We start from the raw sequence: 16,904 nt of genomic DNA, 5'->3' as shown, positions 1-16,904 counted from the left end.
TTTCGACAAAAATTTAAAGACTCAATACCATTAATCTGAAATTTTTTATTGGCACTTTTAAATTAAAAATTCTGTTTAAATGAACAGAAATAAAGACATAAACAAACAACATAAATAGTATAATAATGGAATAAAAAATAATAATAATAGTGGCCAAATCTTACAGTCTCATCCATATAAACAGGACCTAACCCATGCTCTATGAGTACCCTCTACAAATATAAAAAGCAAATTAAGCAAACCCTAGTCCCAACTTACTGTTAAGAAACATCAAGGGCATTTGTAGTGATCTATTCACCAACATTCAAGTGACCAAAAAAAGCCTATTGCAATGTATTCATTACAATTATGATGACATCAAATTAAGTAAAAACATTTTTTACAGCTCTATGGCTGATTTGTGCATATAAATGGCACACGCACAAAGGACAAACCTGCTGTATTACAAAAAAACAAGGTCAAATAATACAAACACACAACCTGTGTTCATGTACAAACATGCCTGTGTGAACACTGACAGACAGAATGTACACATAAACATAGACAGACAAAACATGAAAATGAAAAGGACCAGCCTGGTCAGGCGAATATGCCAGCAGAGTTCATAATAATCACACCAGAAAGAGAATCAACATGCTGCTATTGTTGGGAAAACAATGGGATCTCCTTCTTGTGCTTACATATTTTTGAATCAGAATGACTTCGTCTACTTCTGTCTGATTCAGAAAAAAAGAGGTATGTGTATAAATTAAGTGAATGCACTTTAAAAATCATGTAAAACAAAGGCTTTATCATTGTTCCAACAGGCATTATGTGTTGACAGGTATTGACTATTACGGATGCTTTGGTAAGATATAACAGTATTATAGTTAAGTAATCATGAAAAAAAAGTTATATATGTTTGTCATCACGCTAAAATAACACAGAACAAATTTACAAAGATTTGTTTTACCAGCGTTATGAATGGCACCTTGTCTTTATTTTTCAGACTAACAATAAAGTGAGTATCAGTGTTTCAAATTTGAACAATGTTGTTCAGTTTACCTCGTAAAATGAGGCAGTAATAAAAGTCGACACAGGCATCAGAGTCAAATCTTCAAAAGAGATCTGCAGTGTGTGATTTAACCTGAGAAACTGGGCCAAGCACAGAGAAATGGCCTCTATTTAATAATTTTGGTGTATTAATATCTGGCACCAGAAATAAGTGGGTGACCCCTGTACAGTCAAAACAAAAATATTCTTCTAGGAGTTCAAAGACAGTTGCTGAATAATATCTGAAATCTTGTGAAAGGTGTTCAGACTCAGGCTACTGAAGCAACTTTGTCACAGCTGCTGCTATAAAGGACCTCCGGTTTGTCATTCTCGGGGTGCTTCCCGTTACAGCAGGGAAGGGTGAGCAGAGTGAGAAGGAATGCTCCCAGCAACACAAAGCTCCCACTAAAGTAGAACGCCAGGTCATATGACTGTGTCCAGTCAAAGAACCACCCTAGAAAGTGATGAGAAAAACAGAAACTGTGAGCAGAGAGGGATTCCTTGCAGACACAGCAGTGAGTCATTTCCTGAAGTTAACAGGCCTTTTGCAATTCCCTGTAAGATTTTGATTTTTGAAACGTCTCTAAAAGCTACACCAGGTTTTTATATTAGCACAAAATAGAATAATTACAACTGTTAGAAATTACCTACAACTTACCTACAACAGGGGGCCCAAGTATGATCCCAAATCCTCCAAAGAACATGACGATGCCGTGGGCTTGTGTCAGCTTTTCCAAGCCAACAATCCTAGTGGTAATGTAGGAGGTGAGAGACCAGTTTCCATTGGCGAAACCCACAATGGCAGACAGGATTTGCAGTCCTACATAACTGTTAGTGAGAGGAATAATGAGCAGTGCCACACCTCCTGCAAACATGGTGAAGGCATAGAGATAGATGCTGTTGATCCACCTGATGTCCACAAGGATACCTAGCCCTAGTTTACCTACGCAAGCTGCAATGGCCCCTATTGATACCAAAGGAATTAGACTAACTTCTTCAATGAGTCCTTGACTCTGTGCCACATCCTCAATGAAGAGCGCAGGTGGGAATGCACCTAAACTAAACATGAAGACACCGATACAGAAAGCCACCATCACTTGGTCCTGCAGGATCTCAGACATGGAGTGGATGTACTTGGAGTAAGCCTGCCGTTTCTCTTTGATGACCTTTATGATATCAAACCCAGAAAAGAAGCTGCCTTTTTTCTTCATAGTCTGAATGGCCAAGTCCTTGGCATCAATGGTAATGAGCAATTCCTTCACACCCAGTGTTTTCTCTGGAGTAGCTGTAGTAGAACCTGCAGTCATCTTCAGGTCTCCCAATTGGGGCTTTTCAAAAATCTGCTCTTCTGTGTTGCGCTCGAGGGCGGCCTTCTGTTTGAGGTAGTACCCAGGCATATTGAGGGGCCTCATGAAGCCAGCACAAGCCATGAGGTTTAGTGCTAAAGCTCCAATGATAAGGAGGCAACCATGCAAGCCATACAACATGATGAGCTCATTCTGAGCAGTGGCGTAGATGAATGCTCCAACGCTTGTGCCTGGGTGAGAAAAGGAGAAATGGAATGAGTAATACAATAACACATCAATCGATACAACTTAAAGCCATTGCGCCTTATCATCCACTAACTTTAAAGTGTAACTGACAACCAGAACGACGGCTCTGTGTTGAGATGGCTCTGTAGTTCTAAATCATTGCTAGACTCACTTTAAAAATAAGACTTGGATGTTACTAATAATCTTTAAAATGTAACTATGTCAAGTAGTTTCACAACATTTTGTTCAACTATTTACCAGTTTCGACTGCCAAACCACATCTGGTTGCTGGTCATCAGTCCTCTTCCCTACCCCACAGACCACTCTGACTTTGCTACTCTACTGATGTTTACCTCAGCTTCCTAAGGGTCCCAGCAGCGCAAACATGAAAGAAGTGAGCTTGGAGACCTGGTTTGCACCCATAGCCCTCAGGTCAGAGGAAGGCAGCAGTACCTGTGGTGACAATGCCAAGGGCGAGGCCGCGTCTCTTGTCAAAATACTGACAGGTGATTGTCAAGGTGGCTGCATAGACCAGACCACAACCCAGGCCTATGGTAAGAGAAAGAAGAAAACGCAAATGTCACGTAAAACATGAAAAATAAACAAGAATGGGGATGCAATGGCACATGAATACGACTGCTTAATGAGTAGAGAACAACTACATTTTAATCACAATTTTTAAAGTATGTTTTGTAGATTTTTGTTAAACAATATTGCTGTAAACTTGAACTCACTGCTTTATACAAGCAGCATGAAGCCTTAAGTTCAGAGGACACTGTGCATCAGATATCCTCAGCAAAACAAAGGATACAGTGAGCAGTAAACCGCTTTTACAGCTACAGTCAGCATTCTAAGGACCACTCTAAAAATAAATGACTGCTTTCAAAGATGCATGGCCTCTGACCTCTAGCGCTGACTCGCTAAAGGCAAGGCAAGGCAAGGCAAGGCAAGGCAAGTTTATTTGTATAGCACAATTCAACAACAAGGTGATTCAAAGTGCTAAAGGAACTATTTAATCCTGCGATGGATACCCAGGATTAAGTATAGCGGGGCTGTCACTTGAGGTGCAATAACAGGTGGTGTCGGGCACAAGTGCATACTGATGAGGCCACAAAGGCAGTTGTTTTTCTGTCAACAAGCAATATCAAACAACTCTTACGTCACACTACTGTATGTCTTGTCCACTAATTCTCAGTGCCAGTGATAATCATTAATACCCAACTGATCATCAGCATTTAATGGTGCGAAACAGTTCAACAAGGCCATGTGCCCCTGTTTGCTCCAAATGATTATATAATGTGTTACAGGATTTTCATATGTTAGAAGAAAACAAGCTTAGTCTACATCAATGATCGAAGAAACATAAAAAACGTTTTGCGCACTGACAAGACTGAACTCCATAGCCGACTGTCTTAACGACGGTCAGGTGAATAAATCTCAGGTGTTCTTGAAGCACTGCCAAGTATAGCATAAAACACACAAGAGGATGTCATTCAGTGTGATTATAAAGTGTTTCCTTACCGACCACAATCCCATAGGAAAACATAAGGAATTCAACATTTGGAGCAAAGGCACTGAGCATCAGGCCGCCAGCCACCATTACACCACTGAAGATGGTCACAGGGCGAGCGCCAAAGTTGTCCACGCAGGCGCTGCAGATAGGACCTGAAGGAGCAATGGCAGAAAGAGACACAGAGGCAGAAAAAAGTGATGGTCAGAAATCTCATCTCACTCACAAAGCATGACACTGACACATCACATTAGGTTTAAACTGGCAACCTGCCTGAAGGATTCTCACATCTCTCACAAAGTTCATCACTTAGTTTAGTTCCAGTTTTATTTAATTCCAACCTTATTGCAATTTTACCTGGCTAATATTTAACATGTATTTTTAATCACCTTTTACAAATAGAGCAACAAACTGTATATACTATACTGAGAGCAATTCTGAAATTTAGTACACAGTGATTTTTTTTCACTCTGCCATACCCATTCAGACTGCTTTACTTATGTACAATTTGCTGATTGCTTCTCTAAGCAGGAGGAAGACTTGGCCATTGTACAGCAGAAACTGCAGTGCTGAAACAGGCTGACGGCTGGGACATGTGTCCAGAGATTGGCCACCCTTTGGGGTAGATCCAGGCATGATTTTTACCTCATTCCTTAGAAAAAGACAGCAAGAAGCAAGGCTGGAAGATAAGCTTTGGTTTATACAACAATGTCAACCAAGGCCTATATCACTAATTCTTTTGCTTAACTGCTGTGGAGCATACTTTGTACTCTATATATGATATCTTTCAGAAATGACTGAAAGGCTAAGGAGGATGAATATATTTTGTATTCATATTTTACATTCATACTCCAGTGGCCATGGTCGTTTACTTTCAGGCACCTTTGCTTCTCTCTTTTTATATGTGCGTTCAATAAAGCTTATATATATATATAGTATCTGTATTTTCGCCTCAACTTATCTTTGTTTTCCTTTGTCTTTGGTCAGATTAAGAAGCAAGTGATCCCATTCCATTACATCACATCAAATCTGCTCCAAGTAAAAGTAAAATGTTACTTTTTTAGTTTCCTGTTTTATTGTGAAAGTCTGTGTCTTATGCCAGTGTATTCAGTTTGCGTTTCCCCTCTCGTCTTGTCAATCACGATCAGCTGTGCCTCCCTCCTGTGTGTAGTTTCCTCGTTCCCTTCTGTGTATTTAGTGTGTGTTCACTCATGTCCGTTGCTAGTCCGTCTGTGTTTCTTCCCTGCTTTTCTCCAGAGTCGTCGGTTCAGGTTCGTTTTGTTAGCCATTCCCAGTTTAGGTCACCTTTAGGTTTTATTTTGTTCGCCGTGTTTCTGTTTGTGCCTCCACTGTATGTTAATAAAGCTTGCCACATCTAAGCCAATGCCAGCGTCTGGGTCCTCCCTCACACTCACCACACGTCTGCCCCCCGCAGCCGTGACAACTGGCTTAATCCTTCAAATAAATAAGTTTTTATATTTAAAAACTGGCACATCCAATATACCCCATTCTTACTTTAGTTCAATTGCCCCTTTACATATAAGTCAGCCTTCAGACTTTGAGCAGGTGTTATGTCTCATTTGTTATCAGGGACATCTTATGGTACATAACTGGGAAGGAAATTGTAGGAAGACAGGTGTAAAGGTGAGGATTTAGTGCTTTACATTTACCACAAATCACATATGATATCTTAACCTCTCTAACTCAGAGAGGTTAAGATACTGTTAGCAGCAAGTAAAAATATCCAAATGTTATGGTAACATCAATTTACTGCTTACCAATAAATCATCAGATAATGAAAATCAACCTCGGACTGAGAAATCTCTGCTAATGAGTTTACTTCTTCTACCCCAATATGAAGTATATTAAAGTATACTGAAGTATAGTATGCCATTACAATGTGTGTTACTCACTGGCTATTAGTCCCACTCCAGAAACAAGGGAGCCCACCCAGGCAGTCAAGCCCTTGCCTTGCTGGTATGTATGGAGCCACTCAGGGTAGAGTACACCCACAGACTGGGGTGATCCATAAGCAAGGAACTGGGCCATGAAGGAAGCCGCAACAATCGCCCATCCCCAGCCTCCATCGAGCACTTTTGAAGCCATGATGCTGATGTTATTGCTGCGCTCTGGGATCTGTTATGGCTTCTGGAGGTGGTGTTCCTGGTAAGAACATAGAAACAAACAATACAATTACATTTTTACAGCAAAATTGAAACAAAAAAAAAGAGTGCTCATCCCTGGATGATATTTTTAGACCTGACCTACAAAAACCACTTACTTCAAGCCTTAATCTGGGGAAGGCTGTTGCGGCACCTGGCCTGGCCAAACAGGGAGGCCACCTGTGTCAGGTCTTAAACACAGACTGACTGCAACTTACTCAGAGTCAACTGGCCCTTTTGAGCCTTTCTCTTTAACCACACCTCGAAGGAGGAGAAAGTTAAAAAAAAGAAAAGAAAGAAAGAAAAAAGCATTTCACCTTCAACCTTCCCTTCAACTCAGCTCAGATGGCTATAGAGGAGGTTTCTCTTCTGTTCTTACCCAAGATTTTAAGACCGCTGATCATAACTACCGCACTTTTTTGCGTCACTAAGGGGAAAGTTAGTGCGAAGCTTCAGATATGTCAGATCTGTATGTTTACAAAGCATGTATTTACATGTTTACAGTAAATACAATTCAGCCAAAGAAGGCATCTTTAATATAAATGTAAAGCAAATAGGAACCAAAAAAGCTGCTTACAGTTTATGGATATAGCCATACCCTAACACTGCCATTGACCAACACTTGTGAAAATAAAAAAGTGACGACGTTTTTTAGCCATATATCTTTGATTCACTGCAAAGAGACACGCGTTTTTTAATGTTGTTAAAAAACAATACATGCGGCACTCACCTCAGCATATACAAATACAGCTGCAGGCGCCTGCCTAACTGCGCGCTCTGCGGGAACTTTCCATGTTAGGATGTTTTCCTTGTTAAAAAAAAAATAAAACACCTCGTATCGCTACAAAGCAAATAAAAATGAAGGCATCGCACACTCTTTCTGTTTTTTGAGCTGGACTATAGGGGTTCCTTCACCAGAAAACGCACTGCATCAACAGCGTTTCATTGTGCATCCTGCTTTGCAGCCGGCGACCAAACCGGTTCAAAGCTGTTCTTGCTGGTCCAGCGGCAGCTTGAACGCATCTACAACAGAAAAAGCGCTGCTTTCGCTTGCGCGCCTGGAGCGCAGAAGACAGACAGAACGGCTCTTAGCGATGCGGCGGATGTGTTTTGTGGTTCAGACGTGTATGTTTTTCTCCTGCTTCGTGTAAAACAAGCAAGTATTCAAAATGCACATGCACAAAGCTGTTTACCTGGAAGCTCTCCGGGTCATAGGGGACAAATGAAGGATCTGTTTTTGTAAAGCTGGTCTTTGAAGCAATGAGAAAGCGTAATAATGACGATAACTAACGGTAGCTATAAAATAACAATATAAACACGTAGAAAGAAATATACTGCTTTCATCTGAGTCTGACTGATCAAGCTGAAAGTTTGGGGTTCTTGTACTAACAAATCGGTCTGAGGGTATGCTTTCTTTCCCTCTGGTGTCATCATTAATATTTCCATCAGTCCAGTCCGAACCGGTTGCATCAGCAGGACGCGAGTCATCTTCCCGGTGAGCGCAGGTTAAAGCAATGCATGTACAAAACTTGAGCCAAATCATAATCTGTCACCACATCGCTGGAAATAACTGGAGTCTGTTTAAAATCATAACGAATACGAGTAAAAACGAGCTGCATCATAGAGAGCTACCATGCAGGTAACATGGTATCCGAGGGTATCCAACACACTAAAGAGAATCTCTTTATTAGGTTTAAATGAAGCCGGAGAAAAACATACATGTGTGAACCACAAACCACTCATATGCATGAGATTGTAGTGCTAGTGATTTTGTTTATGGTAATCAAGGGAACAACGAATATTAGCAGCATCCCCACTGATTTATAAAGAGAAGGCACACAATATCAGAGTTTGGGATTTACTTGAAAAAAAAAAGTGTGTTTATAAAAAAATAAAAAATAAGAGCTTATATAGGCTTTATCTCCCCTAAATCTTGTTCTATCCCCAAAACAAAAGAAAACAACAACAACAACCAGACATTTTTTTAAACATAGGGTGTCTCAGGAAATTTTGACTTTTAATTTAATCCATACATTACATACATACATAGAAGGACAGCAGGGAGATTAATTGCTATAATCATTCTTTTGTAGGATCATAAAGTTATATCATCCATGTTGTTTGTCCCCATTCTTAACCTCAGGTCAGTAACATTGTGAAACCAAGTCACCAATGAATAGTGGGCGTGATGGTGGGAAGAAGAGTAGAATGGGAGAGGAGAGGAAGAAAGGAGAGGTAAAACAGGTTTGCACACTGAATGAACTCAAAATTCTTGAGGATCTTTGATGCTTTTCCCAGAGCTGAGGTCTGCTGCCAAAAAGGGTCTTACTGAAAAGATTTAGGCTCCATAATCCCCTTCTGCCTGAAAAACTAAGTGGAAAAAAGAAAAAGGGAGACAGAATTAATTGTACTTTACAGTCACATTACACTGACATGTTGCTCCAAACCAGTTTCAGCTAGATGTAGTGCATGTCACAGACAGAGCTAGGAATTTGAGGTTGTTTGGGGAGTGGATTACAGAGTGGCTATGACACACTTTGAGCACTACTGACTGAAACTAGAATTGATGTTGATGCATTCAAACATTCCCAGGTTCCATATATGGACTATTAATTCCACTGGGTTAAAATCCATCTAAGATCCACCGATCTTAAATTTTAAGCTTTATGTTTTGCAAACTTCAAATAGCAGTAAAGTAAGTTTGGTTTTCAATACTTGTTTGATGCAGCAGTAATAATGAGAGTGAAATTTGCATAAATCTTCACATGATTGTTATATGCTTGAAGCTTTGCAAACATGTTTAATCTTGCAAGTTCATGTACAACATCAAAGATAACAATTCAGCCAACCTGAGATCACAGAGCATATAAATTCATTTGTAAAAACTACTAGAGAAAATCACCTGCGTCTACGCCCAGGTGTTTAGTAATTCCTCAGTTTGGAGGTTGACCTGAATAATTACAGGCCTATTTTCCTCGTCTGTAATCCAAGGTATTTCACACTGCGGATCATTATGTTTGATAAGCTCCATGTGTGTTTTGACTTATAACTTGCTGTTAGACCTTAAATGCCTCGACTAGCATTGCAAAATCAATGCTAAGCCTAAAATAAACAGTTGTGCCTTTTGCGATCCCTAATTGTTGCTCCACACGGTAAAATAACATTTCTTCACCAACTAAATTTGAGACACATGCCATGTAAGGTTTGAAATTAGGATTAAACACAATTTCAGCTGCTTTAAAAAAAAAATCATTTTATACTTCAGCTGTCACTCCAGACATAAAAAATTATTAACACTGAGATCTGTGAATTAACCCCAAACACTGTGTGTGGGCTTGAGCAATCATTTTGTTCTTTACAAGTAATGTCTTGTAATGTATATCCCATATTCAAATATAAAGAAATGTATTTTGAAAATAGTCTCATTGAGACATTATGCTCACATTACTCACCCAAAGCTCATTTAGTATACTCGCACGTTCCCGTGAGATTTATGTGTGCTGACTTTAGTTTAATAGCTTGTCTTTTTATCTAACACTTTTATGACACCTGAGATTCAGTGACCCGCTGTGCCTTTCCGTAAGAGGCTTGGCAGGTGTAAGCACACAGCGCCACCCCGCAGTCTGGATAAATCTTGGGTGGTTTGGCCATCCTAGCTCCATAAAGCTGCAGAGGTTAAAGGCCACTTTAACACCCAGCATTGCCACCCTGAGCTTCCAGTACGGATTCATGCTTGGATTAGTTCAGGTTGCTGGCTTTAGCAGTAAGTGAGAACACCGCACCACAGTAGAAAAACACAGGATCCACTTTAGTTGTGCCAGAACTCTCAGCAAGCCTTCAAATAAAGATATACTTATGTCACTCTTAGGATGAGATGTGTATTTTGATTTTGGTGAGATTAAGCTGAGTGTATGTGCGAACAGGAACAGTTACATGCGGAGACCTAATGGAAGTCTAATGTGTTTTGCAGGCTGTCATCCTCGTCCTGTTCTCTTCCCACGCCAGGTTATTGCACCCACATTACAAAGGTTTACCGTGTTAAATGATCCTGGAATGACTGATTTATGGAAACCACTCCTCCGGTCTCCATCCAGTTGAAACCGGTTAGAACCATGTGTAGTAGGAAATGAAAATCAGACACTGGCGCAGTGGAGTGTCAGCAGATCTATACAAGAGGACATCACATGATGTGGTTGTTGCAACAGATTAACATCTTAGGATAAAAGATCTTTATTTCAATTTGTAGTTAGCAGCATGGCTGGCCACGCAATTTGACGATCTACCAACCATTTTACTAATATCAGACTGAAATAGCAGTTAAAATTTGAACATATTTAACAGGTAGATTTAGAAGTTCATTTTTTATCAATTTGATATCATGTTCACAAGTTCAGTCCTCTAAAGATCACTATAAATAATCCCGATAAGCACAGAGTTTAAGAGCATCATATCAGAGGGAGTGTCGTTTTAGCAGAATAGCAAAGTTGTCAAAGGACCACAGCAGTCTTTAGGATTTATTATTCTGCCGTTAAACATAAATAGCCATGTTTATCCACGCATTTCTCTGGGGACATTTCAAGAGTCACCCTCATAGTGACACACTTTAGAGGAAGTTGGGGAATCACCAGTCATTATATCCTCTAGGAACTATAAGTGTACCGTAAATCCACTGTGGGAGACTGAGTAAGTGGCAGCTGACCTGCTGGTGTCTGTAGAGGGGGGAACAATGTCAGCCTTTGCAAACTTTTACAGCAATCTATCATATTCACTGAGCCATTTTTGGTAAGACATTAACCCTTAGCAGGTCTTACCTGTGTTGAAGTGTACCTACCTGTGCTCATAAACGCATACTGCCCTATAATGTTAAATGGTGAATATAAAAAAAATATAAAAATGTTTCTACTGTTCCAGGTTGTGAGCTTTGTTGGTGCAGTTTATTTAAGGCACAAACATTTTCCATCAACTACTTCAGAGATTTGTCAGACTCTCATAACTACCACAGTGAAACATTCCAGTGAAGTTAAATACACAAAAAGATGATGCATTTTTGAGCCTGTTGAAATGTTTTGTTAAATTAAGCAAGTGCATCAAATCGCAGGTGTGAAAGTGAAAAAGAAAAAAAAAAGAAAAAAAGATTGTCTTCCAGGTTTGCTTATCAGTTTTACACCCACAGTTATTACATTACAACTGAATATCAAACGATATTCATAAAATTCACAATTAAAACAGAAGTTGTCATCTCAAGAGCTTTAATCATACATAGAAATTTAGTTCAACAGTACCATTCATTTAGAATGTTTTCGCAGTATGTATATTTAGTGTAAAGAGCATTGTTTTTTTTTCTGATGGGAATATCCATAAGGATGACAGAAGCTTTCAGAAATACACCAGAGAGAGAAGATCAGAGAAGAGACTGAGTACATGACTAAGTTGTAACACCTCAGACTATATTTTCAAACACCTCAAAAGGCGACATTTATCTGTGGTTTATGTGTCCATCCTCGTTGATGCTTTTTTTCCTTTTCATTTTAACATAGGAGCAGCAGATCTTTGAATGCTTACACAAACTAAAATACCTGTGCTGCAAGCACCGTTTGATCAATGCCCTATTATAATGGAGAAACTCCTAGCACTCTTCTATGACACCGTTTTGTTGACCTAATCAAAGCCACGTTAAACTTGGGGTTGTGGTGAACTGTTTTACACTGCTTTAATGACAGAGGGTGATCTGGAGTGGAGGACATTACTGCAATCAAGTGTCATATTATAGGCATGAAAATAATTGACCACATCCATCTATTTAGCCATCCAACTCTCTAGCCATACATCCATCCATCGATCGATCGAAACATCCAACCTATCGTAAAACATAACCATGAAACATACTGTATGTGCTGTTTGTGCTATCTTAGAAGCGCCACAACAACAATTCCAACCAGCTAAAGTCCCAAGCAAAGAAAAAAAAAACATGTACAAGACAAAAGGTGGAACAGATAATTATCCTACAAATCCCAGAAGTGATTATTTTTCAATTATCCATTCCTTTTAAGAGAAGTTAAGTAACGCCACATGAAGATTTGGCAGGCAGATAGCCTCACTGAAGGCGAGTAGCTATCTCGTTTCTTTTCCCTCCAAAACTTTTGAAGCTGCGTCTTTTGTTGAGTTGGTACAGAGTAAGAAACTTCACTTCCAGAGCTGGTAATGATGGAAGCTGCTGCATTAGCATCGTGGCATTCAGTGGGCGCGCTCACGCGCAAAGACAGAGACTGTGTGTGTGGCTTTAAGGCTGGGAGGGAGGCTGCTGCTGCGCTGTTGATGCGTGCTGTGACATGGCTGCCGGGGAGGACATGGATTGGACCATGGGTTGAGCTGGCGGGGGTAGCGGAGGCTGAGCCTGTTGGGCCCCTGAGTGTGTGTTGGGGGAGGGTGGGGGTGTTGGACGTTTGAATTTGTCAGGGCTGGTGCTTCTTCTTGGGGAAGGCCGCTGTTTGACAAAAGGAGAAAGAAACGAATAAACACAGATTGCTTGTAAATCACAACCAGATGACAGAATTCTAAAAATTTCGTGCAGAAAATAGAGTTTATGGCAAACAGACATTCGGAGAAATTTTGTTTTATCAATACATTTTTTAAAAGTTTATGCGTTTAATTGTTCCCAGATATAGCCAAGGAGGGTAATTGTGAAAATATCAACTCTTTTTGTGGGACTGTGCTCCCAGAGTTACAAACGACTGCAGGAAAAAGATCATGAACGCCAAGATTACATGTCTCAGTCATGTTTCCCCTACTGAGCTGTTCATCAAGACCTGATAACAGCAATTCTAGCCTGACAAATGGAATAAACGGGGGAAAAAAGTAATCTTTTCGAGGTTCTGATTTCCCAGCCAGTCATTTCCCTAAAAATTCTTATATGGGCTAAATGGAGACAGTGGTTTGTAACATCCACATAGAAGAACAGAAAGTAAATTCATTTAGGTTATGAAACAGGGAGAATGCTAAGAGAGAGGTATAAATGAGATCCAACAATCAGGTGGAAAATTTAATTTAAAAAAAAAAAGGCGCCCCCTACATACATTTTTAATCCAGGTAATAACTATAACACTGTACCAGCATGGCACAACCCTTCTCAGAGCAGTCTCACTCAGTCTTGTGCCTCCCTGCCTGTTCCTCAGAAGGATTTATGTCTAAACCATCCCATTATGCCAAACTTTAATGCCCGTTGCAAGAGTCAAGACAGTCTGGGGAGACATCTCAGGCATGTTATTCTGAGGACCAGGGTTACGCAAGTAACCCAAAACTATCATTCCTAGCATTTCACTTCTCACTTTGAAATATGGAGGCTCCCATATTGCCAGAAGAGCTTATCTCCAACAATTAAGAGCACTTAAAAAGTTCAAGCGAAGACCAAGAACTGAGTATTACCTGAGCTGCTTTCCAGTTTTTATCCCATTTTGTAAACTGGAAGTTTACAAATGGGATAAAAGGGCAGAGCATAAGCCTGCAAGTGCGTGGATTTTCTTGATTGAAACCTACTTCACACCTGAGTAACAGACCCCATGTGGAATTAGCTTGCAGGTCCACTGGAAAACACAGACCCTGACCTGGACAGGATAAACCAAATGCCTTCATAATCCAGTGTGAGAGCTGTAGGTTTGTAATACCGTACCCTAGAAAATGAAAAGTTGATCACTTCTCCATAAACTCTTAGTTCTGCATAAATTTGTCAAGCATAAACAGGATGCAACATGTGCTGCTGCTGTTCTTCAGATGAAGAAAAAGCCAGTGGAGAAAATACCATCAATACAATGGGCAAGCATGAACTCTGACATGCCCTGGGGCAAACAGTGCATGAATGACTGAAGATGCCTTTTCTCTTTAAGTGATCCGCATCTACTCCATAATAGCCCAATCTTTGTAATGAGCATGCCTGGACAGCAGATCTGCCCAGATGTGATGTAGTGGTCTGTGTTCCTAATTAAGGCCAGTCTGGAAGAAGCATATTTGCAAATAGCCTGGATATTCTTTCTGGGAGCAGGGCAGCCTGGGAATCAACTGGTCCCAGCTGTGAATTTCATCTGGCGCCAGTATGTGGTTCAGTGTCCACCACACCGAACTATGTCTCCACTGTCTGCCAGCAGTTTTCTGTAGTCAAATAAGCTCAGCGTACTGCATCCCAGTCTCTTGATGGTGAGACTGGCAGACTGCGTGTATTAAACGGGGGCTTCGACTGGGAATGTCCAGCCTAAGGTAGGAAGGGCAGACCTGTTGTGTGCCACTGCTCGAGACTACTCTCCCTCACATCTCCTCTTGTGTGAGGTAGAGTATTATGTATCATCATTAGCTTAAGTCCTAAAAATAAACCACACAAACATGCACAATGCTAACTCCATACTTAATACAACAACTGGTACATAGCGTGTGTGTGTGTGTGTACGGCAGACAATGTTTACAATCATCGAGGGGATTGTTGATGGCAATTTTGTATCATCATTGTGTTCTCGAGGTCAAATATCACTACTGAATCAACAGGGTGGCTGAACTTAATTCGAGTACTTTTTTGTAAACAGACATACAAACCTAACAGTAATCATTCACTTTGTGAGCAGTCTGTCACAATTTGCACACCCCAGCTCATTTCCCACTTTAGTTGATAAGGATTATGACATCCGTTTGTTTATGTAACAACTCTATATACACACACATTACTACTATCAGAACAGCGCTGTGTGCACCACACATTATTACCCCAAACCGAATCTACATTTGTTCTTACTTGCACTTTTAAATTATGAAATGATTCTGCTTTAAATAAAACTTCCACAGTATAACTACTATAGCAGTATTATAGTTAATTATATTTTCATCAAAACCAGCCTTGCCAAGGTAATGTCAGGGGAAACACTGGTGAGATATTTATATATTTTATGACTTTGTGATGCTCTTTTGGATAGGAGGCATAATAGAAACAGGTTCAAACCATGCCCCTGGTGTAAAATATTACTAAACATATCTATATCTTATTAATAAATATAAATAGATAAGTCAGTGTTGTTTTAGTTATCAGTGTGCTGAAGAGATGGACACACAGCTAATTGGAACTTAGGACATTTACGAGTTATGCTAAGTAAGTTCTAGTATTGATGACAACAATACAAACAATGTTTGCAGAAGCCAGTATTCTTTGAGAGTCAAAATCTAGACTCCTCTACTGAGTGAATACTGGTGGACACACACAGTTTTATTCCTCCTACTTATATTCATTTTAAGGACTGTAATATCTGAAAGTCATGACATGGGAGTGTAAACAGGTTAGACCTTTAAATAACCACTGAAAAGTGACAGTTAACGTCATAGTAGTTGTTGCATTAAAGATCCACCATGCTGAAGAGTACTGTATTATCAATAGAGCTAGCCTTGACATTAAAAAATATAGACAGGGCAGTAAATTTAACAAAACAACAGGCAGTACATGTCTCCACGTGGGTGTCCTCATTTAAGGTTCATTTAATGGACGCAGCTCACTGATTAAATATAGTTCAAAGATCATGCTGACTCAGAGCAAACTGCTGCTCTTATGAAGTCACAATTAACACAACTTTTAATCATTAAACTTGTTGATCATTTCTATGTACTTGAACTGGAAAACATCTTTATACCCCCATAAAACTGAAATAATTTTATAATACGAAAGGTTATACACCTATTATTTTTATTGTCAATTGTTTACTCCTTTACAGAGCAACTAGTTTTGAGTTTTGAGTTTATTGGTCAGAAATTTTGTTTGATGATTAATTGAGAAACCTGCCGGAAATCTGGTTAAAAAAATAAATAAATATATAAAATAAAACAAAAACGTGTGAATTCTCAATAATTTTCTAAAAGATGATGTGGGTGGTGTCACTTACTGCTACGGCATGAGAGGAGCCTCCGTGGACGTGCAGGGCGGGGGTGTTGTAGTGGGAAATGGCAGCTCTGGACAGTGTAGCTGGAGGAGTGAAGCCAACTGTGTGGGTGCCATATGAGAGACCTGTAAGCAAATGAGACAGCCAGAGGGAGAAAGACATTTTATTAAAAGTTAACATCAATTCTAGACACTTTCATTTTCCTCCTCAATACTCACTCCAAGATTACGTCGATATAAGAGGGAAGTTCTTTGTGGCTGGCAGTGTCCCGGCACAGGATGACTGTTTTATCATTGACCAAATATTTACTTTGATATCATACCTTATTGTATCATAAACTAGTACGCAGACCAGAAATGAATGTTCATTTTTTTCTGCACTATTTTTAGCATTAGGTCTGTGCCTAAAGAGAGTAAAGGTGACTGAAATATGATGGTGCTCTCCCTTTTATTATACTAACAATTATTATTTTATTCTTCTTCTATTTTTTCCTGTACTTTTCATACTTTTGCAAATGGTCATTTATCCAATAATAATCTTTACTAAATTACCTATAGTGCCAAGATCAGTAAGCTAGGAGCGTATCCACCGGTGTTAAATTTGAGAGCAGATTTTGACTTCATTTCAGTTTCCTGACATTTAAGTCTCATTTTAGTCGACAAAATAGGATTGTAGTAGACAAAATCTAAATTTGATTAAGTTTAATAAAATAAAGTGTAGGATGAGAATGTTTGTGTTTTTAGCTGCTCCACATGTTCACTAAGAG

At 39.6% G+C, this 16,904-nt stretch overlaps 2 protein-coding genes across 3 annotated transcripts in view; both read right to left on the bottom strand.

Annotated features, from left to right (window-relative positions):
* Positions 1 to 25: 25 nt before the first annotated feature.
* Positions 26 to 7,894, bottom strand: LOC102297947 (monocarboxylate transporter 9). Of its 2 annotated transcripts, none has more exons than XM_005914218.3 (6): positions 6,967 to 7,894; positions 5,988 to 6,237; positions 4,086 to 4,229; positions 3,018 to 3,113; positions 1,691 to 2,569; positions 26 to 1,486 (listed from the first exon to the last, which is right to left on the bottom strand). In XM_005914218.3, exons 2-6 carry the CDS (start codon positions 6,178 to 6,180, stop codon positions 1,302 to 1,304), a joined length of 1,497 nt encoding a protein of 498 aa, XP_005914280.1. In that variant the 5' UTR covers positions 6,181 to 6,237; positions 6,967 to 7,894; the 3' UTR covers positions 26 to 1,301. The 2 variants fall into 2 exon arrangements, with proteins under 2 accessions (XP_005914280.1, XP_042081573.1); XM_042225639.1 differs by lacking the exon at positions 6,967 to 7,894 and adding an exon at positions 6,356 to 6,960.
* A 3,257-nt stretch (positions 7,895 to 11,151) lies between these two features.
* LOC102296324 (coiled-coil domain-containing protein 6) overlaps positions 11,152 to 16,904 on the bottom strand; it is a 19,280-nt gene continuing 13,527 nt past the window's right edge. Inside the window, exon 9 of the mRNA XM_014337451.2 lies at positions 11,152 to 12,720. Coding sequence (XP_014192937.1) covers positions 12,517 to 12,720 — 204 coding nt within the window. The 3' untranslated portion in view covers positions 11,152 to 12,516. The remainder of the gene's footprint in view (positions 12,721 to 16,904) is intronic.

This window comes from Haplochromis burtoni, unplaced genomic scaffold (assembly GCF_018398535.1).
Source record: "Haplochromis burtoni strain Fernald_Lab_line unplaced genomic scaffold, NCSU_Asbu1 Contig_7, whole genome shotgun sequence".
In the NCBI taxonomy this organism is placed as follows: Eukaryota; Metazoa; Chordata; class Actinopteri; order Cichliformes; family Cichlidae; genus Haplochromis; species Haplochromis burtoni.
This window is presented reverse-complemented; position numbering and strand designations above follow the sequence as displayed.

What these genes read in the sequence shown, in the direction of transcription:
- LOC102297947 (XM_005914218.3), bottom strand. Translation starts at nt 6,180, where the DNA reads ATGGCTTCAAAAGTGCTCGATGGAGGCTGGGGATGGGCGATTGTTGCG. An exon ending in TTCCTATGGGATTGTGGTCG is followed by an intron (nt 3,114 to 4,085) that starts GTAAGGAAACAC and finishes CTCTTACCATAG; the next exon opens with GCCTGGGTTGTGGTCTGGTC. An exon ending in ACTTGGGCCCCCTGTTGTAG is followed by an intron (nt 1,487 to 1,690) that starts GTAAGTTGTAGG and finishes ATCACTTTCTAG; the next exon opens with GGTGGTTCTTTGACTGGACA.